The following is a 20,476-nucleotide window of genomic DNA, read 5'->3' as shown; positions in this document are numbered from 1 at the left end:
AAGCCAGTATTGGTTTTTTTCTCCTAAAGCAGCCAATAAAAATATTAGAAGTATCCTTCACATTTGGATTAAGAATGAAAAGAACAAAGATTCCTTTTATAATCAAATTCAATTCACAATGAAAATGATTATTATAAGTTACATCTTTAAATATGATCTTAAATACAAAATTATTCATAGCAGAACTGACAAGCATCCACACTGGGATCAACTCTTTCCCTTGATATTATCTATTTGAATGTAAGCATCAGCCTAACTAAAAAATCATGACCGTTCTCTGTTTGTGTAACCGTCATTTCACAGAATTTTCTGTCATAAAGATTATTTGGATGGGCTTTTCTGGTTTTTAATAACATACTCATATGTCAGTAAAGCAACTGGCATTCTATTTAATAAATATTAAATAGGTGAGTTTTCACAGATCTGTAAACTGGACATTCTAAATAAGTATGTTGCATCTTTATGACTGAGTGGTACTTACATGGTTTGGAAAGTCAGCCTTCAGTTCAGCAACGCTTTTACACCAATATGCTGCTGTTTTCTCACTGATCAGTTCGATGTTTAGAAAAGAGCCTTGGCCTGGGCCGTACATAGGACCTGAAGTAATTCCACGCACAATCCTTGGAGAGACATTGGTCACAACATCCTGCAAAACAGTGAAACATTTCAGATTGGTTTTGCAAAGTGAAGCATATATCAATGACGTCTATGACATAATATAAACTTAAATGTATCAGGTGTTCTAAAAATCTACTGTTATTATGGGTAAAAACTACAATTATAGGCCAGTTCTCTAAATTAGCAGATTCTCTAACTAGATTCTCTACATCAGAGGAGAAAAATGTTGGCTGTGTGTGGGAAATGGTATGATAACTATCAAGAAAAAAACTAACAGATGAAGTGCAAAGAGGTGCTGCCCCCCAGCCTTTCTGCTGAAAAGTCAGGGTCACGGGTCCAGTATACCAGCGTATCAAAATTCACAAATGAAATTATATGATTGAGAGATCAACATCAAAAACTAAAACCAAAACCAGTGAAAATTAAAATCAGTATTGTAAAGCACGACATTTCTGAAGGTCAACATGAGGTTAGCAAACAATTTTGAAACATACAGTAAACACACAAAATGTTGACTTGTTTAGTAGTCTTAATTAAGCTGCAATGTCACTGTATCTCTATTAACAAAGAATTGTAAATTCTGACATTATTTAAAACTAAAGAGAAACATAGATGGCAAAATGTTCCTTTTGCCAATTTCCAATTAAAAATAATTTTGAGTAAAGGTCATTTATTTACAAATGTATCAGAATTATTTGTTTAAGTACCCCTCCTCACCATCTTGTCATTTTTAGTGAGATAACATGAACCTCCATTAGTATATAGCAATTAAGGTCAATTTACATATTTTAATTAAGAACCATCCCATATAAAACAATTAGGGTAATAGGCATACTAACTGGATTTCATAACATTTGGACGTTTTTCCAACTAGATAGACAGGAAACCTTAATTAGCATTAATTAGCACTGATCTGCATATGTTTGATAAGGCATACCCTTGCCACAAAAGATTATTTATTCCTGAATCTGCCAAATGCTGCAGTTACAGAGGATAAAGGGACTTTTCTTCACATTGTATGTAAATTTGAGGTAATCTTTATTTGCTTATAAAGTTGAATTAATTATTAAACAGTAAATATGCACTAATATTTTATACTGATAATTATATATCCATTTACATTTGTAGAAATCATACAAAGTGTCCTGGTTTCAGCTGGGATGGAGTTAATTGTCTTCCTAGTAGCTGGAAGGGTGCTACGTTTTTGAGCTAGGTATGAGAAGAATGTTGATAATAGGGATGGTTTCAGTTGTTGCTAAGTAATGTTTAGTCTAAAGTCAAGGATTTTTCAGCTTCTCATGCCCAGCCAGCGAGAAAGCTGGAGGGGCACAAGAAGTTGGCGCAGGACACAGCCAGGGCACCTGACCCAAACTGGCCAAGGAGGTATTCCATACCATGGGACGTCCCATCTAGTATAGAAACTGGGAAGTGGGGGCGGGGAATCGCCGCTTGGGGACTAGCTGGGTGCCGGTCGGCGGGTGGTGAGCAATTGCACTGCGCATCATTTGTACATTCCAATCCTTCCATTATTGCTGTTGTCATTTTATTAGTGTTATCGTTATTAGTTTCTTCTTCTCTGTTCTATTCAACCGTTCTTATCTCAACCCACGAGTTTTACTTCTCTTCCCGATTTTCTCCCCCATCCCACTGGGTGGGGGGCAAGTGAGTGAGTGGCTGCGTGGTGCTTAGTTGCTGCCTGGAGTTAAATTACAACACAAAGTAATCTCCCCAGTTCATCTATTTTCAAGCCTAGTAAGTCTGGAACATGGACATCACAATAATCCCGAATTTTTCTATTATAATATTTTCCCTTAATCACAAAAGCTTCACCTCCCTCTCGACAGTTAAGTTATATTTTCAGAAAAAAATAATTCATAACATTTTCTGAATTTATGCAAACCCAGACCAAATAGCAAGGCACGCTCCCCTCACTCCCAAAACAAAGTACAAAAATTGCAGTTTATGCAGAAGAACCATTTACATCAGTTTGCTCCGCATTATCCTCTTGAGCGTTTCACTCCTTTTAAATTGCCTCAGAGGCGGTTGTGCTTTGACTTCATCTCAGAAAGCTGGTCATACACACAGGCCAATGCTATCACATCATCCTGCATGAAAAAACATGCAAAGTCAATGACTTAAATGCTGGCTATCTGACCTTACTCCTGCAAGCACAGGGTGCACATGGTCATTTGCCAACAGACATGAGTTACTTTAACCATGCTGCAAGTGACCAGGAGCTTCTTTTTCCCATGCTTCAAAGCAGTCAGCAGCTACGTAGCTACAGTAATATGGCACTAAGCCTGAGCTAACAGCCTGTCTGCTGTTAGGAATTATTTTGGGGGGGTTCAGTGCAAATTATGATAACATGCACGTGGTATGATTTCCATTTTGTGGCTGGCTTGTGTATGTGTGTATGCCAGACAATGCTTGGAGCCACCGATGGTACTGTTTATTATCTTACTATTTGCATGTTTTGTTGTTCTTCCAGTCTCTCATTTTACTACAGGTAAGAATTCAACAATCAAGATACTACAGCCTAGATTATACCTCTTGCAGGACACTCACAACTCCTCAGTCTGCTTCCATGCAAAAACACTCTGAAGTTTTTGTATCTGCTTTGGGTCTCCAGGCAATCTCTTCTATCTTCTAAGAACAGAGACCCCTGTTTAGACCCTGTGACTGCTGCCGAATCCCCATGGCTTCAACTCACTCTTTCCCAGAGCTCAGTCATAGTCAACATCTGAGTGATAATTTATCTTTCCAGGATCCCATGAAGTTGAATCAGGTAATGTACAGACTTTCCAAACTGTCGCAAAAGCAGTCACTCCACTTTAATGACCACAAGAGATAACACAGAGCCACGTGAAACAGTAAACACGCGTACATCTCTCTGCCTACGTTCCTCACTCTTGAATTTTCCCTGAGATTTTGTGAGACCCCTTTGGTGCTCAGGGACCTTCCCCTCCCGTCCCCCACCAGCAGACAGCTGCTCCTTCGAATGGTGGCTTCCACTGCTTCCCTACTGCCTCTGTGTCACAGGACCCCCCCCCCCCCCCCCCCCCCCGGCCCTGCACTGCGTCTGTGCATCACTTTATCTTTCCTCGTATCTTTTCCTGACCAAGCTGCTTCTGCTTCCAAAAATCCTTCCCAGCTTTGAAATCCAAACATTACCACTCAGCTGCCCAGAGAGATACGCTGTCCTTTTATTTAAGATTCCATTCCTTGGTTGCCTCTCCTAGCTCAGAGTAAGCTAGATGGAGAAAGTCTGTAATGACTGACACACTGGCACCTCTCCTGTCTCTTGTTAGCACATGACAGCCCCAGACACAAGGAGACTCACAGTTCATGGAAGCAAAATGGAATTTTTAACTTATGTGATGATTCAAGGAATCTGTCTATCTACATAGAGAATAAAGTCACACAAGTGACAAAAAGGAAAATTGTCTCCTTGAGATGAGTGTGAAATACCTACACAGAACTTGCCTTACCATCACCTTCCTCTTCAGTCTCCTGCCATGTCTACAAAAGCTAAACAGGGAGAGAGTTAGCCAAAGGATCTATCGGCTGGGCTTAGCCAACTTCATGTCCTTTGGTCTCAGGAGTGAATTTTACATGGTATTACAGGTTCTTTCACTAAGACAGGCAATTCTGGTGGCTGGCCAATTGTTACTGCTGTCTCCAAAACAGCAGGTAAGGTCGGAGCAGCTGAAATAGCCATAGTGCTCCAGCCCACAGGGTTTGTGAAAGATCATCTTCTGTGTGTTAACTGAATACTGATTTTCTCTGTTTGTAGGAATTGTCCGGCCAAATGCTGGCACTCATCATTCCTTTTCTTTTCTGAAACCCCAGCTTTTCCTTTTATCCCAGATAATGCACACTACCCTTTTATTGTTAATACAAGTTGTTGTGTGCATAAAAATCCACAACGGAACTGGTGCAAGAAGCCTGAAAGAAAGCACTTCAAGGTTTGAACCTGAAAACTTATTTGATTCTAAAAAAAGCTGACTGCTACAGAGAGATGACCTGACCGATGAGTTGGTCGGGTCCCCACATGCAGTTAAAAGTAGAGGTCCGGAAACAGGAATAGGAGAATGTCCCCAAACTCCAAAACGAATCAAGTATCTTACCTTCCCATGGGATGGAAGCAATAAACAGTCCTTGGGAAAAATAGCACAAAGCTTTCATGTACTCTGAAGACCAAGGATAGAAGACTTTTAATAAAGAGCAACTAGGGGAGAACAAAGCTTGCATCTGACCACACTAAAAGACAAAGCTATGGAAGAAATGACTAAAAAAATCATTGGCAAAGGTAGACAGAATAGTCCATGGAAAATTCCTTTGTTTTGTGGGGAAATCTTGCAAATTAATGTAGACTTGGGGATTAGGGAAACTATTTTCCGTACTAGATCACAGCAAAACAACTTGGTTTGGGGGAGTTAATGCAAACGAAGAGAAACAGTGACAACAAATGGATTCAAGGGTCAACTGTGAATCATTAATATTTCAGTTACTGAATTTCTTCTTTTGCCTCAAAAGCTGATCCTTTTTCCCAGGAGAGCACAGCAGAAACAATAATATCAATCACTCAAATATATCTAGCTCAGGACATCACCTAAGAAAGTGGTGCCACACAGATAAAAGCACCAATATCCTGCTGCTTTTGGATTCCCCTTTTCTGCTTATGAATATTTTTGATATTCTGGTAATTTGAGACTGAGTTAATTTGCATTACACATATATTTCTGCTCCTGTTGATTAATTAATTAACACACTAACAAAAAAAAGACCCAAGGCATTGATCGGGTGCCATTTGCTCTAATAATCTCTGAACTCTGCAATCAGATTTTGAATTCTAAACTACTTAAGTCTAATGGGCTGGGAGGTTTGAGACAACATGTTAAAGACAAAGCCCAAACACTCAGAAGTTTTTAGTCAGTTAAATTTAAATAAAGGTGCAAATCAATTAATCAGCCCATGTCTAACTGTTCACTCTAAAAGTTGCTTTGCTTCACACTGTCCACATTTGCAGTTAATAATTGCCACAGATTTTTGTATTGTAAAAACACAACCATGCTGTTTAAGCTGAGAGAGAGGCCCATATGTTTGGGCAGCAGGAACATTTTGAATTTTAAGGGACCCAAAGAGGTGTCCAGCACAGTGTTAGATCATGCGATAAGCACATTCATTGTGTGTTTCTCCTAAACCAATCAGCAGAGAAATAATTCACATTGTGAATATTAACATTGTCATCTGTAGGCGTGGAAGTTAATGACCCATAAAAATGAATCAAGCCATTCACCTCTCTCTCAGAGTTATTGTTTTAGGGGAATCAAGAAGACAGCTCTTCATTAACTGGATTCACATTTTTATTTCATAATCATGTCTCCTAGAAACAAAAAAAAAAAGTTTGGAGAAAAATGTTGTGTAAAGAGGTCAGTTGCGGGAATATATAAAAACCGTCTCCCAAAAGGTACACCACAGCCTCATGCCTATTCAATTAATACAGTTATATTAGGCAAATACAATAAAAAGAACCAAAAGGATAAATCTATATGATTTTTCGTATCAAAGCTCTGATATTCTGTTTCTATTAATTTGCAGAGGTTGAAGCATTCTTTTTTGCTTATTTTTCCCAAAATATTACAGCTAATGGTATTTTAATGAACACTTGAAATAATAAAGTTGCTTAAGAGAACACATAGGCATTTATATGTGGAATATGGAAAGAAAATTAATTAATCATATCTTTAATTAAGATATTAACCTGTTGTACAAGTATTCACTCCTGAAACTACATGTGTTCTGCAAGGTAAATATCTGCAGCACAATTAAGGTTTTGAATAAGATTTTTAGATTTTAAAAATACATTTAATCACACTATACCAAGTGTTAACATGTGTTTTCTTCACTCTGAGAGGCTTCTATGAGACACAGAGAACTTGCCTTGCAGCATTGGCCCCCAAAGTCAATGAAAGTCACTGCATTCTTCAAATTAAGCTTTTCTTGTCTTTAACTTATGAAAGCAGATAGGAATTAGTGACCTTTGCCTGTTTCTTTTCATTAATATGAGAAAAAGGTTTAACCCAATGAGCAGATTACTACTTTTTACAAAGTTAATTTATTTGACCTTTCTTTCTTTCTTCTAGGGAGGGAGGGCATTATACTTGCCAAGTGGAGCATGCATCTGTACATTGCTGGGGTTACTACTTACTAAATATCCATACGAGCACCAAGAGAGCCACACTGGCTTCTTTGTGAAGAAGAGATCTAAATAAATACCTTATTAAGGTATTTTTAGGCAAGTATCTCAAAACGGCATACTTAAAGTTAGTAGACAGTAAAGTGCAATGTAAAAAAAGCCCAAATTTAACTTTCTACTTTACTATATGCAACACACCATCTTCCTTACTTGAACAACAAAACACAGTAGCTGAAAAATGCAGGTATTTAAACAAATTACGAAGTATTCCCTTTCCCCAGATTTTCAAAGATATATTGAAAAGGCTGTAAAGATTTCAAAATCCAGTATGTGTGAAATATTTTTGGAGCTTATTTTCTAAATGCTTTAATCAAGCCCCCAACATCAACATTCAGTTTTCCCTACAGTTTCCGCTAATTACAGTAGAACTTGATGTACACTTTCACCTATGCAAAAAATATGGAGGAGGAGGAGAAGGAGACATCGCCCTTTTCTGCCTAATATTGTAGTAGTTAAAGCATTCTGGAAATCTGGCTCACTGCACACCCTCATAGATACGAACGGCATCACAGACTTATGTCCTCGTAATTCCCTGCCAACTCTCACTCAAGGTCTTATGATGATTTGCCTCTTCTGTGACACAGCTGTCTAGCCAGACTGTGTCTAGTACCACCCCTTCTGGAGTTTTAACCATCCACAAAAGGCAAGTGAAACCTGAAGCAACAATACCACCTCACACAGCACTGCTCCTGTATGTCCTTTCTGAGTTGTTCCTCACCTTCTCTCCTCCATCAGAGCCGAGACATGTGACATCTCCGTAGAGTTCCTCTTCTGAGGCCCAAAGCACTGACTTCCTCTCCTGAATTTCCTCAAGCTCAGAATTTTTTAAAGCTGAGCTTGTCAGGCTCCTTTTAACAGGAAGCTAAATCCACAGCAAGGACCTCTACAAACACAAAACCATTCCACCACGTACAACCATGCAGATTAACAATTTATTTCCATGATGACCTTATCTGCTAGAGTAGTATTTTTACAACATAGAGTGAGACTTACTGGCTCATGGAGCAAGGCAAGTGAATTTGCTTATGATTCCTGCCCAAGGAGGTTTGATGTAGCCACTGGCACCTTCCAGTGCACAAACCACTGTGCTATGTTGCACACAACGCCTCCTGTTGAATTCACAACACTTGTATTTAGCATTTTATTTTAGTGAGGGAATAGGCCAGACTTTGTTCTTCCCATGAATACAAAACCTCAGCAAAGTCACTTCCTCCCTCTCTCCTTCTCTTTCCCTCAGTGAATACAGGAGCATTTTTTAAAAACTGAAACCACCTTGACAGAAAAACTTATCTCAGAACATCCCACCATGCAGAAACTGCTCTAATCTCTCCACCGCCAGATATGAGAAATTTAGTACCATAAAGACACCTCCTTTTTTTCCTTGCTTTTGTGAATGAAGTCTAGACCTAGCCCTCTCTTTCCTCTTCATTGCTTTCCTTCTCTTGAAAACAGATAGCATATAATGATAAAATGATGTAAAATAATTATTTTTCAAGTTCTCTCACCAATATAAGAACTGAACTTAAAAATCTATTATTTCCTCAGCCTTCCAGGATTGTTCAGACTGGTGATTTAAAGCATAAGTGTTCTGATCTCTCCACCAGTACAGATCAGATCTTGAAAAAGATCCTTGCTGTTACTTATAAATTACACTTCTTCAGCTTTTATGTACAAGATCTAGTATGCTATAGAGGGGAAAAGGATACTTAAAAAAAATATTCTTATCTGTCTTTTGACAGCTGTTTGTCCTGTGTTTGCAAAGATGAAAGCAACCCAAATCTGTACGTATCTTAGATCCCAAAAGTCTGGAGTACAAAGAGTGCTTGTAAATCTTCCTTAATATTCTACTCTATTTCTAGACTGAATAAGCTGCATTATGCAAACTATTTTTAAAAAAGAGACCATTACCTCATAAATGTTTTTACAACATTAAATTATCCCATTTGTGTTTATTAAACCAATTTAACACTACAGCTCCAGCAAGCAAGCTAGCTTTCCAAATCAGTAAGTTAGCACAGAAGACTGCGGCCCCATAAGGGGAAAAGCAATGCATCAGGATTTTGGAGAAAAACTGCTGAAGGACTCATATTGTGTGAAAGACAAATGACAAGTTAGAGGTTTAGTTACCATGTATTTAATGTTTTTCTATAGCCTCTCATTAGTGCTTTAAGATTTAACCGAGAACGCATGAGAAACTTCAAAATTTACAGACATTGAACTTAATTTCTACCTCAGCTTTTATCATTGCTGCTTGCTCAGCACACCACCTTTCTTACTAATGCAATTTTCAGACAGTAGGCCACCACTACCGATAACTTATGATTCAGATAGCAAAATCCCAAACTCTTTAGAAAATCTTACTAGATTAGAGTATAAAAAAAACCCCAACTGTTTATTCTCTTTACATTAGAATAATCCTGGGACAATCCCATCCCCATTGCAAGTCAAGTAAATAAAAACGGTCTGCTGCCCCTCTTAAAACAAGAGCTGTCCCCCAATCTTTGTTAATTCATACATGATGGTTTGACTAGAAGTCCTAATTTTATAAACTAAAGCTCCCTAAAGTAATAAATCAGGAGATTAAATACAAGACAAAACCAATACAAATTATGAGTGAAAATACAAAAAAAGGAAGAGTAATTATAATGTTTATGCCAAATGTGCAATTATATATTTTCTACTCGAGTTATATATTTTACAAGAAAATGAAGTTTTGATCTTTGTTTACAATTACATTCGCTTGAGTTGTTTTTTAAAAAAAAACTTTTCATAATACAAAGCCATAATGCTTTAAAATTAAAAGAACATTTAATATTTTTTCTTATTTTTGACATATTTGCTTGTTTTCTAGACATTAGAATGTAAAGACATTTGTACTGTAATTACAAAAGATCATTTTTAAAATGTATTATGTCCTACAGCACTTTGCCTTGACAAACAATTACTAGATATCACATTCAACAGAATACAAAAAGCAATCTTTATCACAAGGTTAAAATTAGTCTTTGAACAAAAGATGCTTTCAAAGCAAATCCAAATTCTCATCAGCTTTATATCAGTTTCTCTGGGAGAGACAGGGAAGCAAGAGAGGGAGAGAAGAGAAAAGAAAAAAAACCTGAAGGACATTTGAAAAATTTCTTGCTAATGTTCAGTGTGAGCACACATTTATCAGTTTTCTGATAAAGGTGTAAGCAGTAGGACATGATTAAATTTCTGCTGTCAAACTGCATTGTGGTCAAAAACTATACCCATAGAAGTAGAGAGAAGTAGACTTACAGTTCTTGAGAGAAAGTTGTATCTGTATTCAGACATTCACTTTTGGATCTGTTTTTGCAGTGTATGATTCTTAGATTTCAGTGTTTTAATATAGTAAACTACCTAATCAATGAATGGTTGCTTTAGCTGACTGATGAGAGAAATGTTCAGTAATTGTCTCAAAACATTAGTTCATTTTCAGTGAGAGGCCACAAGAACAGAAAATCATGTTTAAACATCCCAGACTTCTATGAGAGAGAAATCTGAAGCTGATCAGCAGATTTCTCAGGCTTTGGGGGGGGGGGGGGGGGGGGGGGGGCGTGTTGTTGGTTTGTTGCTGGTTTTTTAGAAACAAATATTATTTTCTACTCCAAGACCAAGCTTTCCCAGTGTTTGGAAACAAATAGCATACAAGCTGTAGCAGAAGAAAAAAAAAGAAGAGGAAAAAGATATTCTTCAGCTAACAAAGAAAATTAGAAATAAGAATATAGCATGGCAGAAGACACAAAATAAGAACATCTAGCAGCAAGCTCTTCAGAAATTTTCTATCCACAGCTTTTTGAGAGATGATACAAATTCCAACAACAACAAAAAAATCTAATTTTTCCTTGACACAAATGATGTTTTTTCTGAAGGTTTTTAGTTTTCCATTTAATTAAGCAACAAGAGCTTTCACAGTGCAGCATTTTTTTCTGGACTGTGCTCTGCACGTCCCAGGAGACAACCCCATGAAAAACTGTCACTGATGAAGAAGTCAGCAGCGGATGGTCAACCTTGCCATTTTAATTGTAGCACAGAATTCAAAATAACAAAAAAAGCGCACCATCTTTAGAACTTTGACCTCAGCTCCAAGACTACACCTGAAGCTATTCATTGTGCTATATGGACTGTACTGGGATCTACTAAGAAACCAGATCTTTCAGAAATCACTGCTTCAGACCATATGAAGTGGGATGCTTGAGACTATCTACAATGAAACAAAATGCTATATCATAACAGCACAGAAAATCCCTGAGGTACTACGATAGAACATCTTGAAACTGTGTAAAAACTCAGTTTTACTCTGCTACAAGTTACATCTTTGCATCAACAAAACGTTATTTGTGTAGCTTGGATGAACTATCTGATGAGCTTTATTGAAAAACCTAAACCCTGTATCTGTAACTCACTTATGTTCCCTAAAATATTGACAAGGCATTTCTGGATAATAACCCAGAGCAGATGCTCACAAGTGATCAACATGACAAGACTGGATTCTATTATTCCACTGCAAGCAAAATGTTGCCATGCTAATGATTTGAGGGGAACAGAATGGAATAAAGTAGGAGTACATGGATAAATAAAATATCTACATGGATTACAGCTTTTGGTCCGTACCCTAAAGTGAAAATTCTGTGGCATGGCTTCTAAGGACCTGTGTACATTCACAAAGGTGGAAAATTAATGCATAATAATTAAAATATACTAGTCCAGTTTATAATGCTTACCCTTAGGACTCCAGTGGATTTAGATCATAACAACTTAGCTTGCCTTAAGAGATTAATTCTTTTTACAGACATCTAAAAATATTTGTCCATTTTCAGCTGTCAGGGACAACCACCATCAAATCAGTGATCAAATCTCATTGTGAAATGTAGTTAACTGACCAAATAAAGGAGCAGCAATTCTTAAGGCTTCATTCTAGACAAGTGCTATTGAATGGTCCCATGAAATGGGAAGGAGAAGGCAGTTTGAAAAGTATGAGTCTAAGAAAACCAGGCAGGAACCAACATAGATAAGACTCGATAAAAGAAAATAGTTAAGACCCAGGGAAGAGAAGGAAGAATTACATGACACGTTTGCAGCAGCAAGTTTGGGAGAGTCACTAAAGGAGTTATGCTTACAAGGAGAAAGCAAATGGATTCTCTTCTTGTACTTTAAGAGGACGCCAAATTAACGTAGTTTTTCAAACATCATCGTTAGAGACAACTCAATGTTTTTTTCTCTGATACTGTTTTCTAACTGCTAAACAAAATATTGTAAGGAGGCAGTGGGGCAACATCAGTAGTGGTAGAGATGAACTAAAAACCAAGACACAATGCCACAGAATTTGCTCCACTAGATAAAAAATGAGAGAGAATTGCAGGCAGTCTCATAATTGTAACAAAATCCCTGACAGAAATAGCAAACAAAGAGAAAATGGGTTCTTCAAAACACACAACATCTAGGATTTTGCACTCGATGTATAGACATAGAAATTAAACAAACAAAAAACACCCTCTAACACAGGAATTCTAATGTCTGCTAATTAAGTGTGTAACTTCACACTTGAAAAAAGCAAGGAGGTAACTATTTATTTAAGAGACAACACTACATGGATTAACAAAGCTCCTGTCAACAACTCCGGACACCTGTACCAAGCTCACTTATTGCCTAATTAAATATTAACATGTCCTGATAGAATCTGTGGTATAATTTTAATTACTGTTTTCTCATAGGGAAGCCATATAATCAATGTATTTCTAGCTGTTCCTAGAGGCAGCTTTGTAAAACTCCATTAGTAAATTGTGAACCACCACTAAAATATTTTCCTCCAGACTGCTATAAGTAAATCAAGACTATTATATTCTCCTAGGAGGAGGGGAGAATAGATGCTTCCCTTTAAGGGGAGAAAAATACGATTTCTTCAATAATCAAGAAGAAAAATCTTTTAACTACAATCATATTTAAAGAGTTGTTAACATTCTTGCACAAAGAATCAACATCGGGGAGTTGGAGAACACCAAAGCTATATTTAAATTTATATATAATCCAAAATATTTTCATTGCTGGATTAAGTAATTAGGAGGAGAATCACATGACTCCCTTGAAGCATGTATTTAAATTTTCTGCTGGGGATGAACTGCAAATATTGAGGTACGTCTTGTACCTACCTGCAGCATTTTCTTTTTCCATTAGGATTAAGAATGCTTAAATACTATAAACATTGATTAGCATTTGTGTATATTTAGGGGTGAGAAATTCAAGGAAATTACACCAATTCTATTTGGGAAGGTATTTAAATAGCTAGTACTATAATTTTCAAAGTATCAATTCTCCAGGTGGCACTAAACAATTTTAAGTCATAGATAAAGGGGTAAAGGGAAGGTGGAAGGGTTTCAGTATCTAGAGGAATATTTTGGTTTACAGTCCAATGATAATCTATCCATAACAGTTCTACTTTGATAACCTGAGCTCTTAAATGTTAACTTTGTTTTGAACATACTCCTTCTATCTTTTCCTATGCAAAAGTCCTATTGAAGCCAAAGGGTCTTTTGCATGAGCAGGGATTGCAAGGCTGAGCCACCTACCATTCTCAGAGCCTGATTATACGTAGATCTGGATAACATAATTGTGGGAAAAAAACAAACCATGAAAATATCAGCCCCTATGAATTTTAACTCAGCACTTTAACATCTTGTAAGAGATTTAAACCAATTTTAAGTCAGCCCTAAATTTTGGACAGGATCTTTAAAATAGATTTTGAATTTTGCTAGAGGTGTCATCTACTTTAAAATCCATGAAATAAAACTAGTATTTTCCTCTTTGTATTGGCTACCAGAATGGGGACACACATAAGTACTGCATGCAAACTGTTGGATTTTATTTTTGTAGACATAAAAGTAGTTGAAATAGTATCAGAGCAGATTTAAACTGAAAAACAAAAAACAAATAACTGACAAAACTCTTTTGAAATTACTGTCCTGTGAATCAACTGCAAGGAATCTCAAATCTCCCACTCCAAATTAAACTATCATCCTGACTTAGTTACCATTTTTGTAATGACTAACAGGTTTTTCCTGACCCCCTGAATCATGGAACGAACTCTGCTAGCATGTTATGATTGACGACGATGCAGTACAGCTCTGGCAAGAAAGCTGAGACTGAACTTGGGGCATCATGTATACATCCCAGGGAGGGCCTTTGGGAATGCAGATCCTGGGTGGGCTGCGCTCAGAAGGGTAGAGCCAGCACGTCTGGATCTGCCATCAGTCTCTGAGAGCACTGTGTCTTCATCCATCAGTCATCACAAGAGGCACCACACATAGGCTCCATAATCTAGAGAGAGATGACTTTTTCCTCTCGAGAGCCTCAAAGTGGAGATTTGCAGCCTGCTGGGCTGATGCTAGTTTTCCAGACTGAGCTCTTAATAAATAAACATTCAGTGTTTGCACATGTTTTAACTTCTCTGACAGAAGGGAATCCATGTAGAGGAGTGCTGAAGTGTACATAGAATCTTTATGCCAAAGGACAACCTCTGATTCCCATCCGCTTGTGGCAGACAAAGAGGCCCCAATCTCAAGTCTGGTTTTCCTCCAGGTTCACCTGAAGTTTTCATAGCAGTAGGTTAATCATTGCCTATTAATTTTTTTTAAATGCCCAGGAAAAATGACACATTCTGTTGGCTTTTAAAAATCAGCCCTGTGGGACATAAAGCACCAATTTAGTAAAGCAAAAAAAGCAAAGTTCACTAAAATATTCTTGTAAGAACTGAAAGTAGCCATGATACATGGAAATTCCTAGCAAGACGATTCTCCTGTTTACCAGTGAGAAAAAAAATTATTCTGAGCCGGCCATGTTCTTTCTCATTAAATGTATAATAGGTCCCAAACCCCAGCACTCCTTGGAGTCACTGCTCAGGTCTGTCAGTTAAGAAAATATGCTCGTCAAAGGATATAGCAGGCACACATAGATAGGGTAGACATGAAGTCTGTTCCCCTTGAAATCAATAGGAAGGTGGTTGCTAGAGACTACAGTTGAGTTAGGGTTTCATTTGGGGAATCTGTGGCAAATGTTCCCACTACTACCGCCACAGGGGTGTAAAAAAGTATACAATGGCTGTGGCTAGATCTCTGGCACTATTAATGGCAAAGCCAGCTGAGACGTGCTGCAAAAGGCTTATGCATGCTCAAAACTGGAATACTAAGAATAAATCTGTCCTCAGCTAGAGAGGGCAGCGTGACCCGCAGGCTCTTCGTTTATTCCAATAGAATATTGATTTAAAACTGGGACAAGGATTCAAAAGCCTTCTGATGCTAAACATAAAAAGTCACGCACAAAGTTGTGTAAGGAAAATATGTTTTTTCGCCCCACAAGAAATCCTTGATTAGTGATAATTATACTAGTGATAAACAGGACATAGGGAACGTCTTCCCATCCTTTTTCCTACCACAGAACTGGGGAGTTTAAAGTGCAGCTCACTGCAAAACCTCACTGAGAAATAGGATATACCTGCTGCTGACACGTGTCAGATCGCACAAGCAGTCTCACGCCAAGAGCAATGAAGCCAAGTTTGCATCAGGACCAAGATGAGCTCCGCAGCACAGAGATGCAGCATTCCTCCCTGCAGCCATAAATCATTGATACTCTCTTCTCAGCCCAAAGCTGTATCCCCAGGTATAGAGATTAATCTATACAGTACAGTCAATGCTCACTCACATTAATGTGCAAAACAAGAGAGTATGTAAGCAGGTATGGATTGCATGTTTCTGCTTTTGGAGGCAGTAGGAATCTGGTTTTTTACTCTGCTTATCTTAGACAACCTTCCCCTAGCTAACATTGTTTTATGCAGCCAGTACAGAGCAGGGCAGGCTTCTCTGCCGCACATCTAGGAACAGCAAAGGTAAGACTATTTCATGCACGCAGTGATACAGCAGAAACTTTAATCCTCATGGTATTTAAATAGTATTTTGTAAACTACAATGCAAAACACTGAAGTTCAGTATCCCAAGAATATCAACAAACTTTTTGACAAATTCTTAAACTACAATCACAGAAACTAGAGTCATTGTAGGAGGGAAACCAATTGGGCATTATACAAGCTCTTTATGCCACACATCTTTTCATGACTTATCTTCATATATTTGAATTGTATATAAACATATATGCACTATATATGCATATTTGCAAAGTAAGTTGCATAATTTTGAATTTGCATAATTCACACTTTAGTGAAACATTCTTTTATTTTGGTACTCTTTAACCTACAGCCTCCTTAAGGGAAAAAAACCTGCCTGTTTTAAATCTGAATCTTCCCATAATTCTATGGTATTTAGTGTCACCAGTGATAATAATGCTTCTTACCTGGGCCCATTCCTGCAATTAATTTCATCTTCCAGTTCCCATGAACTCCAATATGCATTCCAATATGGCTTCATTGCCAGATCTGAGCCTTATTAAAGTAATACCATTTTTACTTTTTTTTTTTTTCCTGTGAATAGAAGGATGCTGAGAATGGCTAACTTCCTACACATTGTACGTGTACAACCATCAACAACTCAGTCCTTTGTGAAAGTATTCGTGTATAAACATGAGTATTGCTTGTATTGCAGTTCTTCAAAAGTGACTTCTCTCACTGCAGCCATTCTGTTCTGCAGTAATATAACACAATTTGTTTGTGAAAATATATGCATCTACTTTTTATTTACACATACTGGATTCTATACCATGAACTCACCTAATTTTAATTACGCATCATTACCCAGCGATACAGAGTTCCCCCATCTAAATTGTGAATACTAGCATCTCAAAAGATTTTTTTCTTTTTTAATTGAAGATAAGTTACCCCGCATTAAAAATAAATGAGCTATTTTTGTCAGTTGATTGGACTCTGAATACACATAATAAATCACTAAGAGCATTGTATGCCAGTCTACGTGCTAACCTTGAGCGGCAGTTTATCTATTGCCTGCAATTCAGAAGACAATAAGGTATTTTACCCAATCAGCTGATCAGCTGATGGAACTCAAAAGACTGAAATGGCTTTGAAATACACAGGCTTTTAGATATCAAATTACCTCTGGAACCCTCTACCCAGAAGTAACTCGAACAAAACCCATTTGAAATACAGCTTCAATATTCAAAAAAATCAATAATTTAAACCACAGGTTGAACATTTTTACTGCTTCCACTGCAGACTGTCGTTTTTTGAAATGAAAATGCTAATGGCACCAAAGGGGAAAGCTCCAGCCAGAAGAGATACATGTGTGCAGGCATGGATTGGCTAGAAAAGCCGGTTTGCTTTCCCTCCTTCAGTTATGTTTACATAAGATCTCTTAAAATAAACAACTCTCATTTCCATGACTTAAAAAAAAAAAAAAATGTTTTTCTTTGTTGCACTTACTGTTTCTGTCCATGATAGCTTAGCTATATCAAGACACTTCACTGTAAACATGCGTGCGGAATGCAAATACTACATCCTCAATTATGCTATTAAGTTGCATTATTTTGAAAAAGGCATTAATGTCCTGCTTTGAAATACCAGCTAGCACGCTGTGAACTCTGGTTTTATAGATAGAAAAGCAGGAATATAGGTGATGTTGTGTTCCAACATCTACATGAGAAACAGGAAGCAGTCCAGTGCATCCTGCAAAGAACAAACAAGTATGGAGGGTCCACTGCCAGTGTTAAAAGCTCATTTAAGAGCAGAAATGGCTGGCTGACAAAAGACTTCTTAAAAGATAAGGAAAACACATAAGGAAGAGGCATGGTGGGAATGTGAACCCTCAAATGTAACTGAAGCAAGCTACACATGGAGGATGTCTGACACAGAAGCAAGTCTCTCCTCTGCATGAATTCAACTGTCAGACAGATTATTAGCAGAGCTTGAAATCTGTCAGTCTCTTTGTGTAGATACTGTTCCCTTTTGGTAATTTAAACCTCACTAAATCCTTGTACTCTCTGGCACTAATTTTTTAAATTATGTTAAGGGAGGGATGCAAGAAGCAAAAAACCACACCAAAAGCAATGAAATATACATCACAAGACAGAGCTTATGTATCTACAGGTATGCAACTCCCAACACACACTAAGAACAATTTTTGTTACAGTAGCAAAGCATCACTTCCAGTACTGAAGAGAGTGGCATAAGAAACAAGTTGTAAGATCCATGTTCTTTGGTTTATAATGTTAATACTTTACTCTCAAACATATTCTTACTCTCTCTTTCATATACTTTTAGAGTCTTCTCCAACCATAGGGTTAGAATGGAAAAGAAAATATAAATGACAGTATAAGGGTAAAGTTGCTCAAGTAAAAAAACCTTATGTATTTGGATACATAGAGTTTTACTGTACAATGAAGATTAAGTTTGCATTTCCAGGTTAAACTTTCTGTTTCTAGAAAAAAATCATAATATTCTCTTTCGAATTTTCTGGCTGATAGATTTGTTCAATTTTAGCCCAAGATAAATGCAGATTTTAGGCCCGGAATAAGAAATGATAAAAGTGTAGCCATTAAAAAAAAGTGACACTCAAAAATTCATACTCCCAAAATTAGACGTGGACACCAATATTCTGCTCTCCCTAAAGGCACAAACGCAAAAGTCCATAAATGTAAGCAGAGAAATTAATCTGAGTTTAAATATACCCAGAATCTAGGAAAATCAGATTTTGTTTACTTTCACGTGAAACCACCTATTCCAGGTACTCCTGGCAGTCTTCAAAATAGACCTCCTACACAATAGCAGGAATCAACTGACCTTCCGAGAACACTGCTCTTGGCAGCAACATAAACTTAAACAGAATAATAACAAAACAGTAGCAACTAGGAACCCAATATTCACTCTTTCCTCAAGTCTTGCAAAGTTAAGGAGGAAAAACAAGCTCTTCAAGTTTGTGCTGGAGTTAAGAGACTCAGGCTGTTACAGATCACCCCGGGGCAAGAGCTCCAAGCATATGCAACAACAGTGTTCAGATGAACTGCCAGCATCTCCTTCCTCTCCATCCCAGTGTACTCAAAACAGCCAGTATGGGCTGGACGCATTTTTACCTCCCCAATGAGGCACTTTGTGGCGTTCAAGCCGTGAAGTATGTCACCACTGACAATATCTGGAGAGATTTAAGACCCAGTCCCATATAGCACGCAGTGGCAGTAGGTTAATCCTGAAATATAAAGCATGGATACTCTTAGCATGGCCTGCATTCAGAAAAGAAAAGGGGTGTAGGCTCCTGGCTCTTATCTGCTGCTGCAGCTACAGCCTGGAATGGAACTACATCCCTCAGCCGGAAGGACTGATAATTCTCTTGCTGTAGCCTCTGGATGTTTCCTCTAACCATCCCAGCATTACTCCTATCTTGTCTGGATTGACTTTTGCTCAGCATGCTCTCAACCATGCCCCAGTCTCCCACAAACACTGAATAATGCAATCAACTGCTCAAGCTAAATCAGCTGAGAGTTATAAAGCTGAGTTTCGACATATTGAAAACACTTCAATCAATGTCACTTTACTAAACCTTCTCTATGGCTTGATATACACATTAAATAAAAGGGTGGCAAACAGGAACCATCCTGAACTGCACAGGGAGAGAACCATCGCAGGCAATAAACCTGAACATAACACCGAGAATGCACTGACAACAGGCTCCTCTGACTCTATTGTTTAAGCGTGAGGTTTGAAAACGGACAATGAAGATGGCTTTGGGAAAGAATGCATTAGGGACACTTGGGAAATGTTTCCATTTTTGATTGAGTCCGCAATAAAGTATAGATATATGATAAGATACAGCTACAACTGCATACGAAAATATTAACACATTTTAAAAAAATGCAATTTCTCAAAAGAGTTGGTAATTGATGCTGTTTAACAGCAGCATTATTGCCACACAATTTTTTGTTATTACAGATTCTGATGTTGCAATAGGGCTTTACATACATACGTTTACTATACCATGTGAATTATCAGAAACATCCTTTTCCATGTTTGTGTGACTTATTAAATCATAAATCATAATCGCATGTGCCAGAAAATCCTTTTGAAGGACATAATAAGGTAACAATTATCCTCTGAACTCCTTTCTCTGCCTTCAGAGAATAAAATGCATTAGCAACATATCCATTTGCTGCCCCATGATAGAAAATGAAAGCAAGTGTGATGGTTGCACCGTATGCTTTCAGTTCCTGCAGTTGGCTGGTGAAGTGAGCTTTGTTCCCGAATGTGCTGTCAGAAACAAAAAGAATAGTTTCTCCAATACTTTTAAGGAATAATCCTTAAAAAACAGTAAGGAAAAATGAATTGAAGAGGTTTTGTTTTGCACATGTACAGATGGATATGGAAAAACATAGATGTAAATATCAAATGTAAATTCAAAATATATTTTATTTGGAAGAAAATTAGGCACACAGGGCATCCCTGTATGGTTTAGACTTGAATCAATTAATTACACCTTTTTCACAGAATTCACAGAATCTGATGCAGAGGAATCGTAGCATTTTATTCTGTGCAAATATACACAGAGGAGCAACATCACAAGTATTGTTATAATCCCCTCAGAGGAGGCTTAAGGCCTTCTAGACCAGCCTATCAGTGTTCGGAGTCCTGTGTCTGAT

General features: G+C 37.6%; 1 protein-coding gene across 1 annotated transcript in view; it reads right to left on the bottom strand.

Annotated features, from left to right (window-relative positions):
• Nucleotides 1–20,476, bottom strand: part of DPYD (dihydropyrimidine dehydrogenase) — a 372,599-nt gene that overhangs the window by 142,463 nt on the left and 209,660 nt on the right. The window contains exon 14 of the mRNA XM_030033578.1: nucleotides 482–646. Within this exon, the coding sequence (XP_029889438.1) occupies nucleotides 482–646 (165 nt within the window). The remainder of the gene's footprint in view (nucleotides 1–481; nucleotides 647–20,476) is intronic.

This window comes from Aquila chrysaetos, chromosome 12 (genome assembly GCF_900496995.4).
Source record: "Aquila chrysaetos chrysaetos chromosome 12, bAquChr1.4, whole genome shotgun sequence".
NCBI classification, from domain to species: Eukaryota; Metazoa; Chordata; class Aves; order Accipitriformes; family Accipitridae; genus Aquila; species Aquila chrysaetos.
Note: the sequence above shows the minus strand (reverse complement) of the source record. Positions and strands in the feature narration are given on the sequence as shown.